The sequence below is a fragment of the Ranitomeya imitator genome, chromosome 5 (genome assembly GCF_032444005.1).
Source record: "Ranitomeya imitator isolate aRanImi1 chromosome 5, aRanImi1.pri, whole genome shotgun sequence".
NCBI lineage: Eukaryota > Metazoa > Chordata > Amphibia > Anura > Dendrobatidae > Ranitomeya > Ranitomeya imitator.
The window spans coordinates 404,411,208-404,433,632 of NC_091286.1; the positions used below are offsets into that span (position 1 = coordinate 404,411,208).

Genomic DNA, 22,425 nt, shown 5'->3' on the forward strand with positions numbered 1-22,425 from the left:
CAACCCAAACCCCAATACACCCCTAACCCTAATCCCAACCCTAAACATAACCCTAACCACAAACCTAATCCTAATCCCAACCCTAACCCCAACACACCCCTAACCCTAATCCCAACCCTAGCCATAACCCTAATCCCAAACCTAACCCTAATCCTAAACCTAACCCTAATCCCAACCCTAATCCTAAACCTAACCCCAACCCCAACCTTAACCATAACCCTAATCCCAAACTTAACCCTAATCCTAATCCCAACTCTAACCCCAATTTTAGCCCCAACCCTAACTTTAGCCCAACTCTAACCCTAATGGAAAAATGGAAATAAATACATTTTCTTTATTTTCCCCTAACTAACGGAGTGATAAAGGGGGGTTTATTCACATTTTTTTTTTTACTTTGATCACTGTGATAGGGTCTATCACAGTGACCAAAATGAACCAATAGGAAAAGCCTTCCTACTGTTGCCGGGTGCCATCCGGCAGATCTCGGCGGGCGCACTGCGCATGCGCCTGCCATTTTCTTCCCGGATGAAGATGGCGGAGGGCCGAGGAGCATCAGGAAGTACCGGGGGGGGAAATCGGGGACCCTATTTCTATATCCTCTGATGTGCAATCACATCAGAGGAGAGAGAAATTTAATGGCACATCGGACTTTTATTTTTGCGGTCGCCGCTACACGGTTAGCAACGGCGATCTCAAAACCGGAATCATGTTCTCTGGGGTCTCGGCTACCCCCAGCAGCAAGACCTCGAGATTTGCTGTGTGCCAGGCGGCAGATCTCGATGGGCGCACTCACCTGCTAGAATGTGAGCCTACGCTCCAGTCTCAAGTCTTTTGCAGCCTCTAACAGGCTTTCCTTCACAATTACCTTGTATTTAGCTCCATCTATCTTTCCATCTACTCTGACCAGCTTCCATGTCCCTGCTGAAGAAAAATATCCCCACAGCATGATGTTACCACCATGTTTAACAGTGAGAATGGTGTTTTTAGGGTGATGTGCAGCGTTAGTTTACCGCCACACACAACCTTTTGCATTTAGCACAAAAAGTTCTACTTTGGTCTTATCGGACTAGAGCATAGTTTGCACATGGTAGCTGTGTCTCCTAAATGACTTTTTACAAACTGGGACATCTTATGGCTTGCTTTTAAAAATGGCTTTCTTGTCATCACTCTTGCATAAAGCCCAGATTTGTGGAGTATATGACTAATAGTTGTCTTGTGGACAACCTGAGCTGTGGATCTCTGCAGCTCCTCCAGAGTGACAATGGGCTTTTTGGTTGTTTCTCTAATTAGGGCTCTATTTACTTGGGATGTCAGTTTAAGTGGACAGACCTGTTTTGGTAGGTTTGCAGTTGTGCAAAACTCCTTCCATTTTTGTATGATGCATTGAACAATGGTCCATGATTAGTGATGAGAGAGTGTACTAGTTGCTCGGGTTTTCCTGAGCACCCTTGGGTGATCTCTGAGTATTTGTTAGTGCTCGGAAATTTAGTTTTTGTTGACACAACTGCATAATTTATGGCTGCTAGCCAGCCTGAGTACATGTGCGGTTGCATGGATGCTAGGGAATCCCCACCTGTATTCAGACTGTCTAGCAAAAACTAAATCTCGGAGCACTAACAAATATTCAGAGATCACCCGAGCATGCTCGGGAAAACCCGAGCAACGAGTATACCCGCTCATCACTATCCATGACATATCCAGTGCTTGGGCTATTTTTTTTTTTTTTTTTTTTTTTTTTTATAACCTAACCCTGCTTTACTCTTCTCTACAACGTTATCCCTGAATTGTCTGGTGTGTTCCTTGGTTTTCATTATGCTGTTTGATCCCTAATGTGCTCAATCAAACCTCAGAATAGCTGTAGTTATACTGAGAATAAATTACACACAGGTGGACTCAATTTAATAATCATGTGACTTCTATAGGCATTTGGTCACTTATGTTTTTTTTTTTAGGGTGTTCAGACTATAGGGGGCTGAATACAATTGCATGTCACAATTTTCAGATTTATATTTTTAAAATATATTTTAAAATTTAAACATCAAAAATACTTTCTACTTTGTGTGGCCGTATCACATAAAATCTCAATTAAATGAATTAAAGTTCGTGGGTGTAATGTGGAAACGTTCACAGGGTACGAATATTTTTTTTTGCACTGTTGCACTGCCAAATGTCTGGCAATGGCTTCTTCCCCTTTTCCCCATTAAATTAACATGGACAATTAGCAAATATGATCCAAAATACGATGCCAAATGATATCTCAAAATATGTGTTACACCTCATTATCTCAGGTGTTATGTATACTGCCTGCTAAGCAACACAAAACAATGCGATTAATAGAAGTGAGACAGATTTAACAGTGTGATACCTCCTCCTGTAGCATCATCTTTTCGTTTTCTAAAACAGTCTTATTCTGAAGTGCAGAGTCCAGATCAGCTCTCAGACTAGCAATGGTGTTTTCTTGCAATTCCATTTCAACCGCATTTTCCTTCTCTGTATCTTTCGCTTTTTGTTTAAATTTGGTGTTCTCTGTACGGAGTGTTTCTCTGAAAATTAGATAGTAGAGTTGGTGAAATTCAAATTGCATGACCCAGATGGGACACGTGAGTAATTTGTGGCCGCTGGGCATGAGCCATGAGAACTGTCTCTTACCTTATGTCATCCATGGCTAATCAGAACAAAAGTCGCAGATGCCATCAGGTAGAAGTGGTTCTCATGGCTCCCGTCCAGTGGCCACAGATTAATCTGGCTAATGGATGAGGTCATGCAAATCGACTTTACTATTTATTTTTAGAGTACCATTGATTCCATGGTGTTGTACTGTACATGAAAGAGTTACAAATAGAAACTAAAGTGAACACACTAGGAATGACAGATTGGTAAAGAGGGGAGAAGGCCCTGCCCTGACACCAACTCAGATTTCATGACTCCACCGCACTGCCTCAGTACTGAGCACGTACATAAAGTGCAGCACAGATTCATCTCAACTACAACTCCCCAGCACTGCCTCACTACTGAGCATGTACATAAAGTACAGCACAGATTCATCTCAGCTACAACTCCCCAGCACTGCCTCACTACTGAGCATGTACATAAAGTGCAGCACAGATTCATCTCAACTACAACTCCCCAGCACTGCCTCACTACTGAGCATGTACATAAAGTACAGCACAGATTCATCTCAACTACAACTCTCCAGCACTGCCTCACTACTGAGCATGTACATAAAGTGCAGCACAGATTCATCTCAACTACAACTCCACAGCACTGCCTCACTACTGAGCATGTACATAAAGTACAGCACAGATTCATCTCAACTACAACTCCACAGCACTGCCTCACTACTGAGCATGTACATAAAGTGCAGCACAGATTCATCTCAACTACAACTCCACAGCACTGCCTCACTACTGAGTATGTACATAAAGTGCAGCACAGATTCATCTCAGCTACAACTCCCCAGCACTGCCTCACTACTGAGCATGTACATAAAGTACAGCACAGATTCATCTCAACTATAAGCGGAGATCATTAGATCAGGAATAGAACAGACATTTATAAGACATTTCATAACTTTTCCACATTTTTTATGGAACAATCTACAGCACATTCTGCATTGTAATACTGTACACAATTTATTATATATTTCCAGAGTCAGAGTTGGTCAAGTTTATACAGACTCCACCAAAATGGACACCGACACACTCCACATCCCAGCTCGAGAGAAATCTTGGAGGCGATTAAGAGAGGAACCTATGCGTGTGGAGGGGAAAGGGAGGTCTTGGGAGGACCGGAGGTTGCATGCTGGTAGATAGCAATAGACTAGTTTGAAGATATAAGGCTGAGACAGGTTATGGATGGCTTTGTAAGTCAGTGTTAGCAGTCTGAACTGGATAGATTGGGGAATTGGGAGCTAATGAAGGGATTTGCAGAGTGGAGAAGCAGAGGGGTAGTGTGGGAAGAGGTGGATTAGTCGAGCAGCAGAATTAAGGACAGACTCGAGAGGTGTGGGAGTGTTAGTAGGGAGGCCACAGAGGAGGACATTACAGTAGTCAAGTCGGGAGATGATTAGGGCATGCCCTAACAAGGTAACTAAGGCATCGAACTATGGGGAACTGCAGAGAGCGAGATGTCATTAATGGTGATAGATAGGGTATGGGAGTTAGGTGAGATGGGGAAATAGGGATTTTTGTGTTACTCACCGTAAAATCCTTTTCTCCGAGATGCTCATTGGGGGACACAGGACTGTGGGACACAGGACTGTGACTGTGGGTGTATGCTTCTGCCGCCAGGAGGCTGACACTAAGTAAACTTGAAAAGAAGTTAGCTCCTCCTCCATCGTATACACCCTGACACTGGCTACCAGAGATTCCAGTTTGGTGCAAAAAGCAGTAGGAGAACAAAACACAAAAAATAATATAACAGCATAAATACAGAAAACTTATGTCTAGAAAAGATCCTACTGACTAATGTAATCAGATATAACCAAAGCAGCCATAAGGCTACCAGGGAGGGAGCTGTGTCCCCCAATGAGCGTCTCGGAGAAAAGGATTTTACGGTGAGTAACACAAAAATCCCTATTTCTCCTTCGCCTCATTGGGGGACACAGGACTGTGGGATGTCCTAAAGCAGTCACTGGGTGGGAAAAATAACTCACCAGTAAAAGACATCCAGATGATGGTTGTCTATAAATGCGCCACTGCCGCTTGAAGAATCCTTCTACCCAGACTTGCATCTGCAGAGGTCTGGGGGTGGACATTATAATGTTTGACAAACGTATGCAGACTAGACCAGGTCGCAGCCTTGCAAACCTGTTCTGCTGAGGCCTGGTGCCGAATGGCCCAGGAAGCCCCCACTGCTCTAGTCGAATGAGCCTTGATTCCGGCCGGAACCGTCATGCCCATGGAGCGATAAGCCTCCTGAATGGTCGCCCTTATCCACCTGGCCAGGGTAGATTTTGAAGCCACGCATCCCTTCCTGCGACCCTGCGGAAGGACAAACAGAGCATCTGTCTGGCGAAAAGGAGCCGTTCGGGAAACGTACCTCACCAGATCCAACGTATGGAGAGCTTTTTCTACACGGTGCGTAGGTGCCGGACAAAAAGAGGGCAGAACAATATCTTCATTGATGTGGAATGATGAAACAACCTTCGGCAAAAAAGACGGTGCTGGTCTGAGAACTACCTTGTCCTGATGAAAATGCAGAAAAGGGGGACGACGAGAAAGGGCTGCCAGCTCCGATACCCGTCTTATGGACGTTATGGCCACTAAAAATACGACTTTCCAAGAAAGAAACATCAAAGAAACATCTTGAAGAGGCTCAAAAGGAGCGTTCTGTAAAGCCCTTAAGACCAGATTAAGGTCCCAAGCTTCCAAAGGAGTCCTATAAGGAGGGACCTTATGAGCGACTCCCTGGAAAAAAGTCCTGACCTGACGATTAGTAGCAATCTTGCGCTGAAAAAGGACTGATAAAGCCGAAATCTGCCTTTTAAGGGTACTTGGAGCAAGCCCAGAATCCAGGCCTGCTTGAAGGAAGGCTACAATGTTTGGAACGGAAAAACGCAGAGGAGGCAGCCCGCGCTCTCTACACCAGGAAAGGAACACCTTCCAAGTGTGATAATAAATCTTGGCCGAGACGGGCTTATGTGCACTGATCATGGTATCAGCCACTTTTTGAGAAAACCCTGCCTGGGTTAAAACCCAAGATTCAACGGCCAGGCCGTCAAACGTAGGACCTCTGAGTTCTGGTGGTAGATCGGCCCTTGAGATAGAAGCTCCGGCCAAGGAACCCCGGCGAGAAGTTGTACCAGGTCTGCATACCAGGTCCGTCGTGGCCAATCCGGAGCGATCAGGATGGCCGGCACTCTCTCTGATTTGATTTTCTTGATTACCCTCGGGAGCAGTGCCAGAGGAGGGAACAGATAAGAGAGATGAAACTGGTTCCAAGACAATACCAGCGCATCCACGGCGATTGCCTGGGGGTCTCGGTACCGAGAGACAAAACTGGGCACCTTGGCATTCATCTTGGACGCCATTAGATCCACGTCCGGAGTCCCCCAAAGATGGCATATCTGCAAAAATACCTCGGGATGGAGAGACCACTCCCCGGAGGCCAGACCCTGACTGCTTAGGAAATCTGCCGCCCAGTTCTCTTCGCCCGGAATGCGGATCGCTGAGATCACAGAGTGATTTCTCTCTGCCCAGAGTAGAATTTGTTTTACCTCCTGCATGGCTGCCTTGCTGCGGGTGCCCCCCTGGTGATTTATGTAGGCTACCGCTGTGGCGTTGTCCGATTGAATTCGGACAGGGCGACCTGCCAGAAGATGGTGGAAATGTAACAAGGCTAGTCGAACTGCTCGAATCTCTAAGATATTGATGGTGAGGGCTGATTCCAGAGGAGACCAGAGCCCCTGAGCTGTGTGATGAAAGAATACTGCTCCTCAACCAAGGAGACTGGCATCTGTCGTGACCACTAGCCAATTGGTTGGGGGAAAGGGCTTCCCCCTGAGTAGAGATGAGCTGTTTAGCCACCAAGAGAGGGCCTGCCTGACCTGGAGAGACGACCGAAATCTGCGGTTGAGAGAGAGAGGATTTCTGTTCCATACTGATAGGATAGCTTGTTGGAGGGGTCGAAGATGAAGCTGCGCAAACGGAACCGCCTCTATAGTTGCAACCATCTTTCCTAACACCCTCATGCCACACCGAATCGTATGAGGGTACGGTTGTTGAAGATTCCTCACTTCCCGCCGAAGGGCTAGGACCTTGTCCTGGGGAAGGATTGATAGGGCCTGAGAGGTGTCGAAGATCATGCCTAAAAATGAGATCTTCCGTGACGGCTGTAGGGATGACTTCCTTAAATTTGCCAGCCAACCTAGACGAGAAAGGGTGTCCAGAGTGATGCCAACATTTTCCCTGCAAGATTGAAAAGTCGGTCCCTTGATCAGCAGATCGTCTAGGTATGGCAAGATAACTATACCTCGGGAGTGCAGAATGGACACCACAGTAGACATGACTTTTGTGAATACCCTGGGAGCGGAGGCCAGCCCGAAGGGTAATGCCGTGAATTGAAAGTGTAGACTGTTTACGGCAAACCGGAGAAATCTTTGATGAGGCGGAAAGATGGGAATATGTAGATAAGCATCCTGAACGTCTACTGAGGCCAAAAACTCTCCCTTTTCCAGAGAGGCGATAACTGACCGTAGAGACTCCATCCGAAAGTGACGAACGCGGACAAACCTGTTTAAGAGTTTGAGATCTAGGATAGGCCTCACTGCTCCGTCCTTTTTGGGCACTACAAAAAGATTGGAATAAAAGCCCTGAAACCTTTCCTCTCTTGGAACAGGAGAAATGACACCGCTGATACGAAGGGACTCTACGGAATTGAACAGGCTTTGACGAAGAGACTTGGACCTGGGAAGACGGGATGGAAAGAACCGAGGAGGAGGCAGCTGAACCAGCTCTATTTTGTACCCTGATGATACGAGCTCTCCAACCCACCGGTCGTGGATTACCTGAAGCCAGACCTGGCGAAATAAAAGTAAACGTCCGCCTACTCTGTTGGAGACACCGAGAGGAGACCTCCAGTCACTTAGCCGAAAATCTTTGAGTCCTAGATCCTCTGGATCTAGTGGACTGGGGACGCATTCTTCCCCCCTGGCTGGCCGTATAAGGGATCCGACCGTCTCGGTCCTGATTGGGTCGACCCTGCGCAGGAGAGCCTGATGCTGGGGCCCATCTAACATTGCGAAAGGTTCTAAAACGGGCCTGAAATTGGCGACGAAAAGGCTGTCTAGACCTCTGCTGAGGAAGAAACTTACTCTTCCCTCCTGTGGAGTCAGAAATGAGCTGATCCAGCTTCCCTCCGAACAAACGACCACCCTGATACGGTAGGGATGTAAGTGATTTTTTAGAGGTAGAATCAGCCCGCCAGGACCTTAACCAAAGGGCCCTTCTGATGGCAATAGCATTAGACGCAGCCGAAGAAGCACAATCTGCCGCATCTAGGGATGCGTTAATCAGATAGCTACCAGCCATTGCTACCTGAGATGACATTTCTGCCAATTCAGCTGACAAATTACCTTCTTTGAGAGCCTTTGATAACGTCTCTGACCAAGATATCACAGCCCTGGCAACCCAAGTTGCTGCGAAGGAAGGAAAAATTGCCGAACTTGAGGCCTCAAAGACGGAACGAGCCAAGCTCTCTATAAGACGATCCGTAGGATCCTTAATCGATGAGCCATTAGGGAGAGATAGCAACGTGTTAGAGGCTAAACGGGACACTGGAGGATCTACAGAAGGATTTTCTGCCCATTTACTACAAAGTTCCGAAGCAAAGGGATACCTAGCCTTCAGAGCTCTTTGCCCTGAAAAGCGCTTGTCCGGGTGCTCCCGGTTGCGTCGAATCAGGTCCTCAAACTCAGGGTGAGAGGAAAAGACCCTATGGGCCCGTTTAGCCCGCTTAAATGAGACCTTATGATCAGAGGATGAGGCGAGCTCGTCCTCTATCCCCAAAGACTGATTGACAGCCTCAATTAGGCTATCTACAGACTCCTGAAACCCAGGATTCTCAAAATTAAGAGACCCTTCTGACTCGTAGTCAGTCTCAACTTCCCCGCTTTCTGCAGGGGAAGGAGAACGAGATACAGAGCTCCAGGATGCGGAAGCACCTGAGTGCCAGGACGACGTTTTGCGAATCCGCTTTCCATGCATCTGCCTAGTGAGAGCGCGGCCCCTGCAGGCCGAAGACTCCTGAGGCCCCGAGGCCCTCTCCGAGACAGGTGGACTACCGGCCCTGACTGCCGGGGTCTGCAGAGAATTGATCGCTTCAGTAAGGGACGCCATGGATTGCGACAAGGACGTGACCCATTCTGGCGGAGTTGCCCCAGCATCTGCTTGAGGGACCGGAGCCGGAGAGACTACTGGAGAACTGGCAGGGGGGGGGGGGCTCCTGGGCGCGTTCAGAGTCACAGGCCTCGCAGAGGCGATTGCTTTGGGCGTGCGGAAAAGGGGCACGACAAGATACACAACTGGTAAAAAGAACAGTGTGAGTCTTAACCCTTCTGGACACAATGATCCGTAAAGCTATACCCAGGGCCAGAGACTGGAACAAAAAGAATGCTTCAGCCAGATGGAGGGAGAAGCACTTACCCCAGTCCTGTGTCCCCACGAGTACAGTGATGGATCCTGAAAGCACGATGCGGAGCCCAAATGCGCTGTCTTATATGCACAGCAGGCCTTAGGGGGGAGGGACCGCCAATCAATGCTGCGGCCTGGAGCAGGCCCGAAGCCGGGGCCTCAATTTTTCCCCCTCAGAGAAAGGAGAAGCCGGAACCGGAAGTGACGCGCCGGAGGGGGTGGAGCCTCACAGCACGGTCTGCTGGACGGAAGTCCCGGGCTCCAGGACCTCACACCGCCCGAGAAGGAAACGGCGCCGGCTTCAGCAAAGCCAAAAAGGCACCGCACTCCCGGAGGCCGCTGCAGCAGGTAATGCCAGGAGCCCCCCTTGTCACACCGCACTCAGCGAGGGGTAAAACAAATGACGGTGCAGGAACCCTATCTCCATTATCCCCAGGATAAGGAGAGGGACCGTCCACCACCCCAGCTAACACCGCCGCGCAGGGGTGTAGAAATCAGGGGGGAACACACGGACATCTACGGGCACCTGTACAGCCTGGAGTCTAGCTACCTCAGGGTGGTCAGGGCCAAGTCCGGTGAAGAATCCCACGTAGCGGGAAAGGATACGTGGAGAAAAATCGCACGTACTTGCCCGTTGATGGTTTGGGGAGATCGGACCCTAAAAAAGGTCCGTCGCCCCTTCAATGCAAGGATGTTGAAAATCGGGTCCAAAGATCCAGGACCCAGAGATGTGCCTCCTTGAGACACTAAGCATAAACTGGAGTCTCTGGTAGCCAGTGTCAGGGTGTATACGATGGAGGAGGAGCTAACTTTTTTACAAGTTTACTTAGTGTCAGCCTCCTGGCGGCAGAAGCATACACCCACAGTCCTGTGTCCCACAGTCCTGTGTCCCCCAATGAGGCGAAGGAGAAAGATGATGAGTTCAGAGTTTTAAGATGCGAGAGAAGGAGGATATGGCTGATAGACACCCTGGGATTCTAAACAGCAAAGAGGTGATATCTGGGCCATAGAGGTAGATTTGAGTGTCATCAGCATATAGGTAGTAATGGAAGCCACTTCATGAATTGTCTCAGGCCAAACAGCAATTGTTCATGATGACTAGTATTTTGCAATATACAGTAACTGGCAAGAAATGTTGCAGCAAAGACTGATGATCCCTTTTCTTACTTTTATGAGAGCAAGACAAACACCCCCCTATTCATCTCTAGAGAGCTGGATAGTGTCACTATAACTTTTACCCACACGGTTTATAAAGCGATGATCATATCCCAGGAATATGTCATTAATTTGTAATATGGAAATACTCCTTTAATCCCTTACAGTTATATCATATGCAGGCTCCCTGACTTTGCATCTTTGCCAGCACATGAAGGCTGTGTTGGGAAGAGGTTAACTGTGGAGCATCATTTCAGAATCCCAATAAGCTCCAGACGGCTGTGCGGGAAGAGGTTAACTCTGGATCATCATAGTAAAAAGCAAAAAACAAAACAAAAAAACTCACTGAAGCGCAACTTTGCAAATGAAATGTAAAAATTTCCCCTGCTATACTCCATCTACAGGTGCCTGCCAGGACATGTGCACAGCCGGCAGGTATTGTGTATGAGTCCTATTCTAATGAATAGGATAGGTGAATGATACCTGCCGGCATATATCCTGGCAAGCAATTGTCGAAGCCAATCCATGAGCACCACTGACGTCATGCAGAGGTGAGTGGCACAATAAATCTTACTGATTACTATAGGCAAAACCAATATCACTTCTCAGCACTAATTTTACTTATCAATCTCAGTGTTAATAATATAGAGGTGAGTAACTTACAGTTCTCTCTCCATCTGATTTCGCTCATTAAGTATTTTCTGCACTTCCCCACTTAGGCTTGTCTGGACAATACTCAGCAAGGTTTCCTGTTCCTGCAGTTTTTTGCCCGTAGTGTCTTGTGCTACCTGGTAGTCAGATCAAAGATAGCAAAAAAAAAAATACAGTAACTAAAAGAAACTGAATGGATCTCTAAACCGTCAAGTAATCCAGGATTTGGGTACCTTGAGCTCCAGCTGGTGTTGGCTCACAAGTTGGAGGTTTTGGTTGGTTATCTTCTGCACAGTCTCGGTGAGTTCAGAGCACTGATTCTCCAACTGCTGATTTAGACACTACAAAATACAGAATAACTGTATCAGCATCTGTGTGAGATCGCGTTGTCGGATATTAAAAAGGGAGCCAATCACTGGGTTTTTACCATAGAAAATACTGCCAGCACCTGTACATCCTTATATATACAGCATTGTCGAGTTCTGTACATAAGTCCCCAATGTGACCGTGCCGCAGGTGAGTATAATAAAATGTCTTTGTGTTCTGCACAGCACATTGGGGATTTATATACAGCATTCTCGAATATAAGGGCATACAGGTGCTAGCAGTACTTTATATGGAAAAAACCTGGTGACAGGTTCTCTAACTATTCTTCATAATATAATTAAACCTTTTTTAGGGCACAAAAACAAAAAAAAGCAATCAATATAACATATTACTACACAAGCCATTATAAACCACACTGGAGATCAAATGTAATGTTTTGGGGTTGACTCCTTTACCAAACATTGCTATAGGCACAGGTGGGATGACCCGAATGGCTGGACTCTGCAGAACTTGGCTGAAATGGAGCCATGACCATGTTGTAATGTAGGGATTTTACTTAGGTGAAACTGGCGATGGATCGTTTGACATCATGTAATTGTAGTGCTCATTTTTTACGTTTCATAAATAAGTATTGAAGAAAAATACTCTGCAATGGTATTTATTATTGGATTACATAGAACGGCACGGAGAGAGAGAGACGCTCTACTGTATGGAACGTAACTAGGTGTTCCATACATTTTTAAGGCGGGTCCAAAGTCTGTAAATTGTATGCTGTGACTGGCTATCCATGACTGGGTCACAGCGACTGCCAGAACATGGCAGCGGCATTAATCCACCGATTGGTGGAGTGCCAGTTGTTGGACCCAACCAATCATATATTTCATCATATAGGTCATCCTAACGATAGCCCATCAATACCGAAGCGTTGAAAAAATTGAAACTTTTTCAAATACTTTTGTTAAAACAATATATGGACTCAGCATTGTACAAATCCCATTCACTACTATGTGGCAATATATATGGCACAACTAGACTGTAAAAAAAAAAAAAAAAAGGGTTAAGTCTTCTTTGCTGCCGTCAATCCGTCTTGGAGCTGAAGTAAAAATGAGCCTGTCATATTACACATACGATCTGCCAGCATCTTGTTATAGAGCCGGAGGAGCACAGCTTTGTGGGAGAAAATCCTGCACAACCTGCATTTTATCCACATAAATTCCTGCTCGTTCTCAACTTAGGGGACACTACCCTGTGTGCACAACTATTAGGCAATATGGATTTTTGATGATAAATTGTATTATTGACCAATTACGTTGCTGCTGGTCAACCCAAAAGGTTGATAACCCTGAATATCTAGGAAAGTAAAAGTGCAGTTTTATATTTGTCAGGAGAATATCTATGTGTGCAGAATTATTAAGCAAACAATTGAAAATATAACACTGTAGTGGCAAAATTTACATCTGCTAAAGTAATTATAATAACCAAACAAATCAAAATGTGGTAAAAAAAAAAAAACATCTGACATTAAACAAACTAAACGACCAATATTGCCACCCTTCTTTTCAATAACATTCATAAGCCTTCCATCCATGGAGTTTGTCAGTTTCTTATTCTGTTGACAACCAACTTTTTGGGCAGCACCAACCACAGCCACCTACACACTGCTCAGGGAGGTCACAGTTTTCCTTCACCGAAAATCTTCCGTTTTAAAAGCACACACAAGTTCTCAATAGGGATTAGGTCAGGTGAGAAAGGGGCTATGTCATGATTCTTTCATTTTAACCACTTCATGACAGTGCCCTTTTTCGTTTTTGCATTTCTGTTTTTTACTCTCCTTCTTCCCAGAGCCATAATTTTATCTTTCCGTCAATATGGCCATATTATGGCTTGTTTTTTGCGGGACGATTTGTACTTTTGAACAACCATTGGTTTTACCATATTGTGTACTCAAAAAAAAAAATGAAATTCCACAACTGTTTTTAGATTTTTGTTTTTTTACCATGTTCACCAAATGCTAACACTGACCTGCCATTATGATTCTCCAGGTCATTACGAGTTTATAGACATTAAATATGTCTAGGTTCTTTTTTATTTAAGTGGTGAAAAAATAAAGCTTGTTTAAAAAAAAAAAAAAAAAATTAATTTTAACCCGTGGCGTCACCATTTTTCGTGATCTCGGGTTGGGGGCTTTTATTTTGCGTGCTGAGCTGATGTTTTTTAGTGATACCATTTTGGTGCAGATACAATCTTTTGATCGCCCATTATTGCATTTTAATGCAATGTTGTGGCGAACCAAAAAAACGTTATTCTGGCGTTTTTCCTTTTTTTTTCTCGTTACGCCATTTAGGGATCGGGTTACCGTATATACTCGAGTATAAGCCGAGATTTTCAGCCCATTTTTGAGGGCTGAAAGTCCCCCTTTCGGCTTATACTCGAGTCATACCCAGAGGTCGGCAGGGGAGAGGGGGGCCGGGGGCTGTCTAATTATACTCACCTACTCCTGGCGCGGTCATGCAGGTCCCTGGTTCTCCCAGCGCCTCAGCTTCTTCCTGTACTGAGCAGTCAAATGGTACCGCTCATTACAGTAATGAATATGCGGCTCCACCTCCCATACGGGTGGAGCCGCATATTCATTACTGTAATGAGCGGTACCATGTGACCGCTCAATACAGGAACAGGCAGCAGCGTCGGGGAACCAGGGACTGCACCGCGCCAGGAGCATGTGAGTATAATGGGGAGGGGGAGAGCAGCGCTGTGCGATATTCACCTCTCCTCGTTCCAGCCGCCACTCCATCTTCAGCGTCTGCAGTGACGCTCAGGTCAGAGGGCGCGGTGACATGGTTAGTGCGTGCCCTGTGCCTGAACGTCAGTGCAGAAGATGCTGAAGACGGAGCGGCGGCCGGAAAGAGGAAAGGTGAATATTTAAAGTGCCGGGGGCCTGAGCAACGAGAGGTATGGGATTTTTTTTTTTTTATCGCAGCAACAGCAAATGGGGCAAGTGTCTGTATGGAGCATCTTATGGGGCCATAATCAACGTTTGTGCAGCACTATGTGGGATAAATATCTCTATGGAGCATCTTATGGGGTCATAATCAACATTTGTGCAGCATTATATGGGGCAAATGTGTCTATGGAGCATCTTATGGGGCCATTATTAACCTTTATGCAGGATTATATGGGGCATAGTTTAATATGTAGCATCTTATGGGGCCATCATGAACTGTATGGAGCATTATATGGGGCTCCTGATTCAACATGGATATTCAAAAACACTTAACCTACTGATGTCTCAATTAATTTTACTTTTATTGGTATCTATTTTTACTTTTGACATTAACTGGTAGCTGCTGCATTTCCCACCCTAGGCTTATACTCGAGTCATTAAGTTTTCCCAGTTTTTTGTGGCAAAATCAGGGCGGTCGGCTTATACTCGGGTCGGCTTAAACTTGAGTATATACGGTAATTCTTTTTTATATTGATTGATTTTGTTTATTATTTTTAATGGGGCAAAAGGGGGGCGATTTGAACTTTTTATATATTTTTTATATATATTTTTAAAAACATTTTTTTTTAACTTTTGCATGCTTCTATATTCTCCATAGGAGGCTAGAAGCTGTCATAACTCGATCAGCTCTGCTACATGCAGGCAATGATCAGATCGCCTGTATGCAGCAGAAATGCTCACTTGCTATGAGTGTCGACCACCGTGTGGCGCTCATAGCAATCCGGCAGTGATAACCATAGAGGTCTCCTGGAGACCGCTGGTTATGCCAACCCATCGGTGATCCACGGTCATGTGACACAGGCGTCGATGGGCGGGATTTCCGGCAAGCACGTGTTAAATGCCGCTGTCAGAGTTTGACAGTGGCATTTAACGGGTTAACATCTGCGGGAGGATCGCGATTCCTCCCACGGCTGTTAGCAGCACATGTCATGTGTCAATGGGGTGAAAGGGGGACGATTTGAACTTTTATTTTTTTAATATTCTTAAATCATTTTTTTTAGACTTTTGCCATGGTTCAATAGTCAAAACAATAATACCATGAAGGGTTAAAGAATATGGAGAAAAATAAATAAAAAAAATAGAAAACAATTTTCAATGAATACCACAAGACAAAAAAGAAAAAGACTTAAAAAAAAAAGTGCAAATGATAACTCAGGACTTACCTTTTGACCTAATTTACACTGGTTTTACCAAATGAGAGTGCAATTCAATTTACTGTATGTTACCTGAACTTTTTCTGCTGCTTCCCGCAGAGCAACAGAGTCGGCTCGCATTTGTGCTATCTCGGCCTGAGCTTCTTCACACTTCTGCTTAATAATCTAACAGAAAAGGAAGAATCATAAGTCTGCTGTTGTTACAGAGAGGACAAAGAAAAAATATATAGTCACCAGTAACACATTCTAGAATCCCCTTCACCCTGAAGACTGTTTTCACCTTCATGGCCACGCCAAATTTTACAATTCTGACCACTGTCACTTTATGAGGAACACTCCAATGGATCCCACTGATTCGGAGACTCTTTTTTCGTGACATATTGTACTTTCGAAAATTTCTTCGATATGTCTTGTGTTTATTTGTGTAAAAATAGGAAATTTGCTGAAAATTTGGCAACATTTAATTTTACGCCCTTAAAGCAGAAAGATGTCTCACACAAAATAGTTACCGCATTTTAGGCTTTGTAAGATGCTCCGGATTATAAGACGCACCCCAAATTTTGAGGAGAAAAATAGGACAAAAACCTTTTTTTTTTTTAATAAAAAAAAAGTTGCTGCAGGCTGGGATGAGGGGGTGTGCAGGTGTCCTGTGCTTTCCTGTGCAGTGGGCTTCAGGAAAATGGCCGCCGGGAGGAGATCTCGGCACCAAGATCTCAGGAGATGAGATTTCAGCGCTGAGATCTCATCTCTCAAGATCTTGGTCCCGAAATCTGCTTCCCGGCGGCCATTTTCCCAATGTCCACTGCGCAGGAAAGCATGGACGAACTGCCGGGGGGCTCTGGCCTTTCACAAAATGTCGGCAGAGCCCCCCGCAGCACCGGAGACGCCAGCATCACTCTGGGCAGCGGTGGTGGACACCCCCTCATCCCAACCTGCAACGGTACCAGTAAGAGGTATATCCACAATGTAAGACGCTCCCCCATTTCCCCCCCAAATTTGGGGGGAAAAAGCGCGTCTTACAAAGCGAAAAATACAGTAATAAATAGCGTTTCCCACATGTCTACTTTACAGCAGCACAATTTTTAAAACAGAATATTTTCTTTGTTAGGAAGTTGAAAGAGTTAAAAGTTGACCATCGATTTCTCATTTTCCAACAAAATTTACAAAAACTTTTCTTTTTCAGGGACCACATCACATTTGAAGTGACTTTGAGGGGCCTATATGACAGACAATACAAAAAAGCTACACCATTCTAAAAAACTGCACCCCTCAAGGTGCTCAAAACCACATTCACCTAGTTTATTGACCCTATATGTGCTTCACAGGAATTAATGGAATGTGCAAGGAAAAAAAAAAAAATTAACAGTTTACTTTTTTTCCCCCCCCTTCACAAAAATGGTACTTTACCCATTTTTTTTTATTATTTTAACAAGGGTAACAGGAGAAAATGGATCCCAAAATTTGTTGCACAATTTCTCCTGAGTACACCGATACCCCCAACAAAGTATGCCATTTTGTAAAATAGCACCCTCAAGGAATGTATCTAGATGTGTGGTAAGCAGCATGAACCCCAGGGTGCGTCACAGGAGTTTATAATGTAGAGCTGGGTTGGGTAACCGCAGGCCCACGGGCCAAAACGGCTTACAATGACCTTCTATCCAGCCCCTGGGCAAATTTCCGAGGACCGCAGTCAGGGCCCCCATCAGGGCATTACTGCCTTTACTGGTGTATAGGGCCGGGCGAACAGAGGGAGCCTGGAGCGGGCCCCTTCTCTTCTGCTCACCGGGCTCCATCGGTTCAGTAACTGTACGTGCGTCACTAAATTTTCGAGCACTAAAAAATACTCGGAGGACACCCGAGCGTGCTCGAGAAATCTCGAGTAACGAGTATATTCGCTCATCATTAATTATAACAAATGTTTAATAGGTTAGCGTAGGGCCTGGCCAAAAGAGTCTACCTTGTTGTACAGCTTTAAAAAAAAAAAAAAAAAATCTGTTGCCCAAAACAAAGGCTGCTTGCTATGTAGGTGATCACAGGAGAAAAGAAAAAAAAAAAGTCCAAAAAGTTGCCAAAAAGTTATAAAAAGAACAATATTTATTTGAACAATCAAACACTAGTTTACACATTAAAATTTTACAATATTACAAAAATTGAAGTATATGGATTTTATCATCAATGCGACTATACCCACAGATGCAAAAAGTGACCCAAGAATGCAGAACGGGACATATAATGCCCACAGCAGGTTCAAAGAATCATACAAAAAGGCATGATGTCCATAGTAATGTAAAGTGCATGTGCCTAATATATAGTGATTATTATAAAAAGTGCATCGGTATAAACAGTTAATCCCTTAATCACTATATGCCTCTGTGCGCATAATCCAAAGCAGTAAGAGTGAGTAAGCAGGATATTTACCCATAAGCGTAGAAGTCCTGTCTGGACCCTGGTCACCTTACCCCAACGCGCGTTTCGCGTCCAAATGTTACCTGAGGAAGCGGAACATCGATGAACTCTCTCACAGCAGCTTAGTGATACACCGTGGGAGCGATTACCTCCTGTCAGTGTATCGCCGACTATATTTGAAAGCAGTCACATTAGTGACTGCTCTCAAAGTCATCAGGATCGTTATGGGACATTATGAATTATCTTCCCAGCGGACAGGTGAGGAATACTTAGGTTTTTTATTTTGTGTTGCAGGAGACGTTGGCATCAGTGGACGAAGGGGCGGTGAGAATAGTTTAATTTAGATTTAATAAAGAAGTCTGTATCAGTATTTCTAAATAAAAGGACTTTATTCTGGGTGTCTGTGCTTTTATAATATAACTATGGGGTTAATAATGGATGGGTGTCTTAAAGACGCCTCTCCATTACTAACCTGTGGGCTTGATGTCACCTAATACAAAGGTGATATCAACCCCCTTACCATCAACCCCACTTGCCACCACAACAGGTAAGTGGGAAGAGCGAGGCTAAGCGCCAGATTTGGCACATCTTATAGATGCGCCTTTTCTGGAACAGCTGAGAGCTGATGTTTTTAGCCTGGAGGGGGACAATGTCCATGGCCCCTTCCTAGGCTATTAATATCAGTCCGCAGCCGTCTGCCTAGCCTTTGCTTGTTAGATTTTTTAAAGGGACCCTACGTCAATTTTTTCTGGAGTCCCCCTGTAAACTAGCCAATAAAGGCTAAGCAAACAGCTGTGAGCTGATATTAATAGCCTGGGAACCTGTATGGCTGTTGGCTCTTCCCAGAATGTTACCATCAGCCCCAGCTTTCCCTCTGCTGGTTACTGGTAGTGATGAGCGAGTATATTCGTTGCTTGGGTTTTTCCAGAGCACATTCGGGTGATTGAGTATTTTTTAGGTGATTCTAACTAAAGGAAAGCTACTTAAAAAGGATGTTGCACATTATTAAGCAGGCCACAGATTTCAATCAATATGGGAAATTAAAAGGATCTCTCTGCTGCTGAAAAGCATTAAATAGTGCAATGCCTTGGAAAAGGTCTGAAAATATTAGATATTTCACGAGAAGTTAAGAGTGATCAACATACTGTGAAGAGATTTGAGACTGAAACAGAGCACAGATGGAGTTCATGCCAATAAAGGCATAATGAGGAAGGTTTCTGCCAGACAAACTCATTTGATTAAGAGTGCAGCTGCTAAAATACCATTACAAAGCAGCAAACGGTTATTTGAAGCTGCTGGTGCCTCTGGAGTCAATCGAACCTCAAGGTGTAGGATCCTTTAAAGTAGCGTAAATGATCAGCACAGCCCAAGGTGGAGGTGCATGAAAATAGGTGCCCAGACCTTAAGATGTAATATAGAAATATATTCAGCACACTCCAAAAGATGTCTGATGCAAAAGAGGGTGTTTAATACATACAGTATTCACAGTCACAAACGTTTCGGTCAACAAAAGACCTTCATCAGTATGCTCTATTATTGACAAGGCGTAAAATTGTACACCCGTAAGAATTATAGAGTTTTGCATCAAAATGTTAAGTGTAGCAGGACGCGGCAGCGCTGTGGACCTGCGGTGGATGCCGCGTCCTCTACCCCTGGATTCTGACTGTTTATGACCGGCTATTTTTAGCCTTCTCTTCAGGAGCTTGAGATATCTCCTGTGTTTGATCGGCTAGTGTCAGCCCTCCATGTCTAAACTGCATTCCTTGCTACACTTAACATTTTGATGTAAAACTCTATAATTCTTACGGGTGTACAATTTTACGCCTTGCCAATAATAGAGCATACTGATGAAGGTCTTTTGTTGACCGAAACGTTTGTGACTGTGAACACTGTATGTATTAAGCACCCTCTTTTGCATCAGACATCTTTTGGAGTGTGCTGAATATATTTCTATATTAGGATCCTTTAAAGGCTTGCTGTGGTGCATAAACCTACTATTCGGCCACCCCTAAACAGTGTTCACAAGCAGAAACGGTTGCAGTGGGCCCAGACATACATGAAGACTAATTTCCAAGCAGTCTTGTTTACTGATAAGTGTCGAGCAACCCTAGATGGTCCAGATGGATGGAGTAGTGGATGGTTGGTGGATGGCCACCATGTCCCGACGTAAGCAAGGAGGTGGAGGAGTCATGTTTTGGGCCGGAATCATGGGAAAACAGATGGTAGGGCCCTTTAAGGTTCCTGAAGGTGTGAAAATGACCTCTGCAAAGTATATAGAGTTTCTGACTGACAACTTTCTTCCATGGTATAAGAAGCAGAAACGTTCCTTTAGGAGCAAAATCATCTTCATGCATGGCAATGCACCATCTCATGCTGCAAAGACTACCTCTGAGTCATTGGCTGCATAAAAGGAGATAAACTCATGATGTGGCCACCATCTTCCAATGACCTCAGCCCTATAGAGAACCTTTGGAGTATCATCAAGCAAAAGATCTATGAGGGTGGGAGGCAGTTCACATCATAACAGCAGCTCTGGGAGGCTATTCTGACTTAATGCAAAGAAATACAAGTTCAATGGATGCAAGAATTGTGAAGGTGATATCAAAGAAGGGTTCCTATGTTAACATGTAACTAGGCGTGTAAGGCCATGTTCACACGTTCCTGATTTCCCTGCTGTTTTTTCTGCACTAAAAACCGCAGCTCTTGGCAGAAAACGCAGGTGCGTTTTTTGGTGCGTTTTTGGTGCCTTTTTGTGATGCGTTTTTTGATGCGGTTTTTTATGCAGTTTTCTCTGCAGAGTCTGTGTGTTTTCTAGGAAGTTTTTTTTAGGGTTAAAATGGCTGAAAATACCCTAACCCTACCCCTACCCCTACCCCTAACCCTAGTTCTAACTGTAGTGGGGAAAAAAAAAAAAAATTCTTTATTTTATTATTGTTAATACCTATGGGGGTGATAAAGGGTGGGGGGGGGTCATTTACATTTTTTTTTATTTTGATCACTGTGAGGTTATCACAGTGATCAAAATATGCCTGGAACGAATCTGCCGGCCGGCAGATTCGGCGGGCGCACTGCGCATGCGCCCGCCATTTTGGAAGATGGCGGCGCCCAGGGAGAAGACGGCCGGACGGACACCGGGAGGCCCGGTAAGTATAAGGGGGGGAGATGAGGGCACAGGGGGGCGTCGGAGCACGGGGGGTGGCATCGGAGCATGGGGGGGGGTGGGATTGGGGCACGGGGGGGCAGCCACACTCCGCCCACGCACTTCCTGCTGCAGCGGTTCTGCACCACAAACCGCAGAAAACCCGCACATATTTTTTTCGTCTGCGGGTTTTACTGCGGGTTTGACCCTCACAATGGAGGTCAATGGGTGCAGAACCGCTGCAGTTCCGCAAAAAGAAGTGACATGGTACTTCTTTTTTACCGCAGCTATTCAGCGCGGCTTTTTTAGTTAATTTCCGCATCATGTGCACAGTGGTTCCTGTTTTCCATAGGGTACATTGTACTGTACCCTGCATGGAAAACAGCTGCGGACCCGCAGCGGCAAAATCGCGGCGGTTCCGCAGTTAAAAACGCACTGTGTGAACATGGCCTTAGGATGTTTTGGAGTTAAATAGCTTTTTAGTACAGTGAATGTGACATCCTAATGCTGCAAATTCCACAAATGAGCATTTTCAGTTCTTTAAAAACATATCAAATGTTTAGAAATTCTACTGTGCCTAATAATTTGGAACAGTGCATTTTGAGTTTTTATTCATTTTGGAGATTATACTTTTATCATTGGGAGGTTTCTTCAATAAAATTCAATGTATAATCCAACGGGTGATGACTTTTATTAGATTGACTGTCATTTGCACCGATCATTTAGGAAAATCTGAGAAAAAATATAATTTGCATAATAATTTGGACCATGGTATATACCGTATTTTTCGGACTAAAAGACGCACTTTTTCCCCCCCAAAAAAGGGGGGAAAATGGGGGGTGCGTCTAATAGTCGCAATGCAGGCTTACCTAGGTGGCAGAGGTGCAGTGGCAGAGGTCCGGTGGCAGAGGTGCGGTTGCGGGGGTGTGGCGGCAGAGGAGGCGCAGTAAGCGGGGTCCCTTTCCCCAGTATGGTGATGCAGCAGGCCCGGTATGCAGCAGAGCCGGGTAAATCCTCGTTATCGGTGGTGGCGGCCATTTTCCGGAGGCCGCGCGTGCGCAGATGGAGCGCTCTGCTTCCCGGGGCTTCAGGAAAATGGCCGCCGCGATCTCCATCTGCGCACGCGCGGCCTCCCGCGGCCATTTTCCTGAAGCCCCGGGAGCAGAGCGCTTCATCTGCACACGCGCGGCCTCAGGAAGATGGCCGCGCCCACCGATAACAAGAGGATTCACCCGGCTCTGCTGCATACCGGGCCTGCTGCATCACCATACCGGGGAAAGGGACCCCGCTTACTGCGCCTCCTCTGCCGCCACACCCCCGCCACCGCACCTCTGCCACCGCACCTCTGCCACCTAGGTAAGCCTGCATGGTACGCCAGGGACCCCTCTCACGCCATACCTCTCACTGCACCTCCTGATCCCAGCACCTCCTGATCCCAGCACCTCCTGATCCCAGCACCTC

At 45.4% G+C, this 22,425-nt stretch overlaps 1 protein-coding gene across 4 annotated transcripts in view; it reads right to left on the bottom strand.

Annotated features, from left to right (window-relative positions):
- CCDC150 (coiled-coil domain containing 150) overlaps nt 1–22,425 on the bottom strand; it is a 162,776-nt gene that overhangs the window by 89,861 nt on the left and 50,490 nt on the right. For 3 of the 4 annotated variants that reach the window (XM_069726963.1, XM_069726966.1, XM_069726967.1), the window contains exons 9-12: nt 15,492–15,584; nt 11,171–11,278; nt 10,950–11,074; nt 2,366–2,543 (exon numbers count right to left, since the gene is read on the bottom strand). In XM_069726963.1, the coding sequence (XP_069583064.1) occupies nt 2,366–2,543; nt 10,950–11,074; nt 11,171–11,278; nt 15,492–15,584 (504 nt within the window). The remainder of the gene's footprint in view (nt 1–2,365; nt 2,544–10,949; nt 11,075–11,170; nt 11,279–15,491; nt 15,585–22,425) is intronic. The other variant, XM_069726965.1, reaches the window with a different exon arrangement.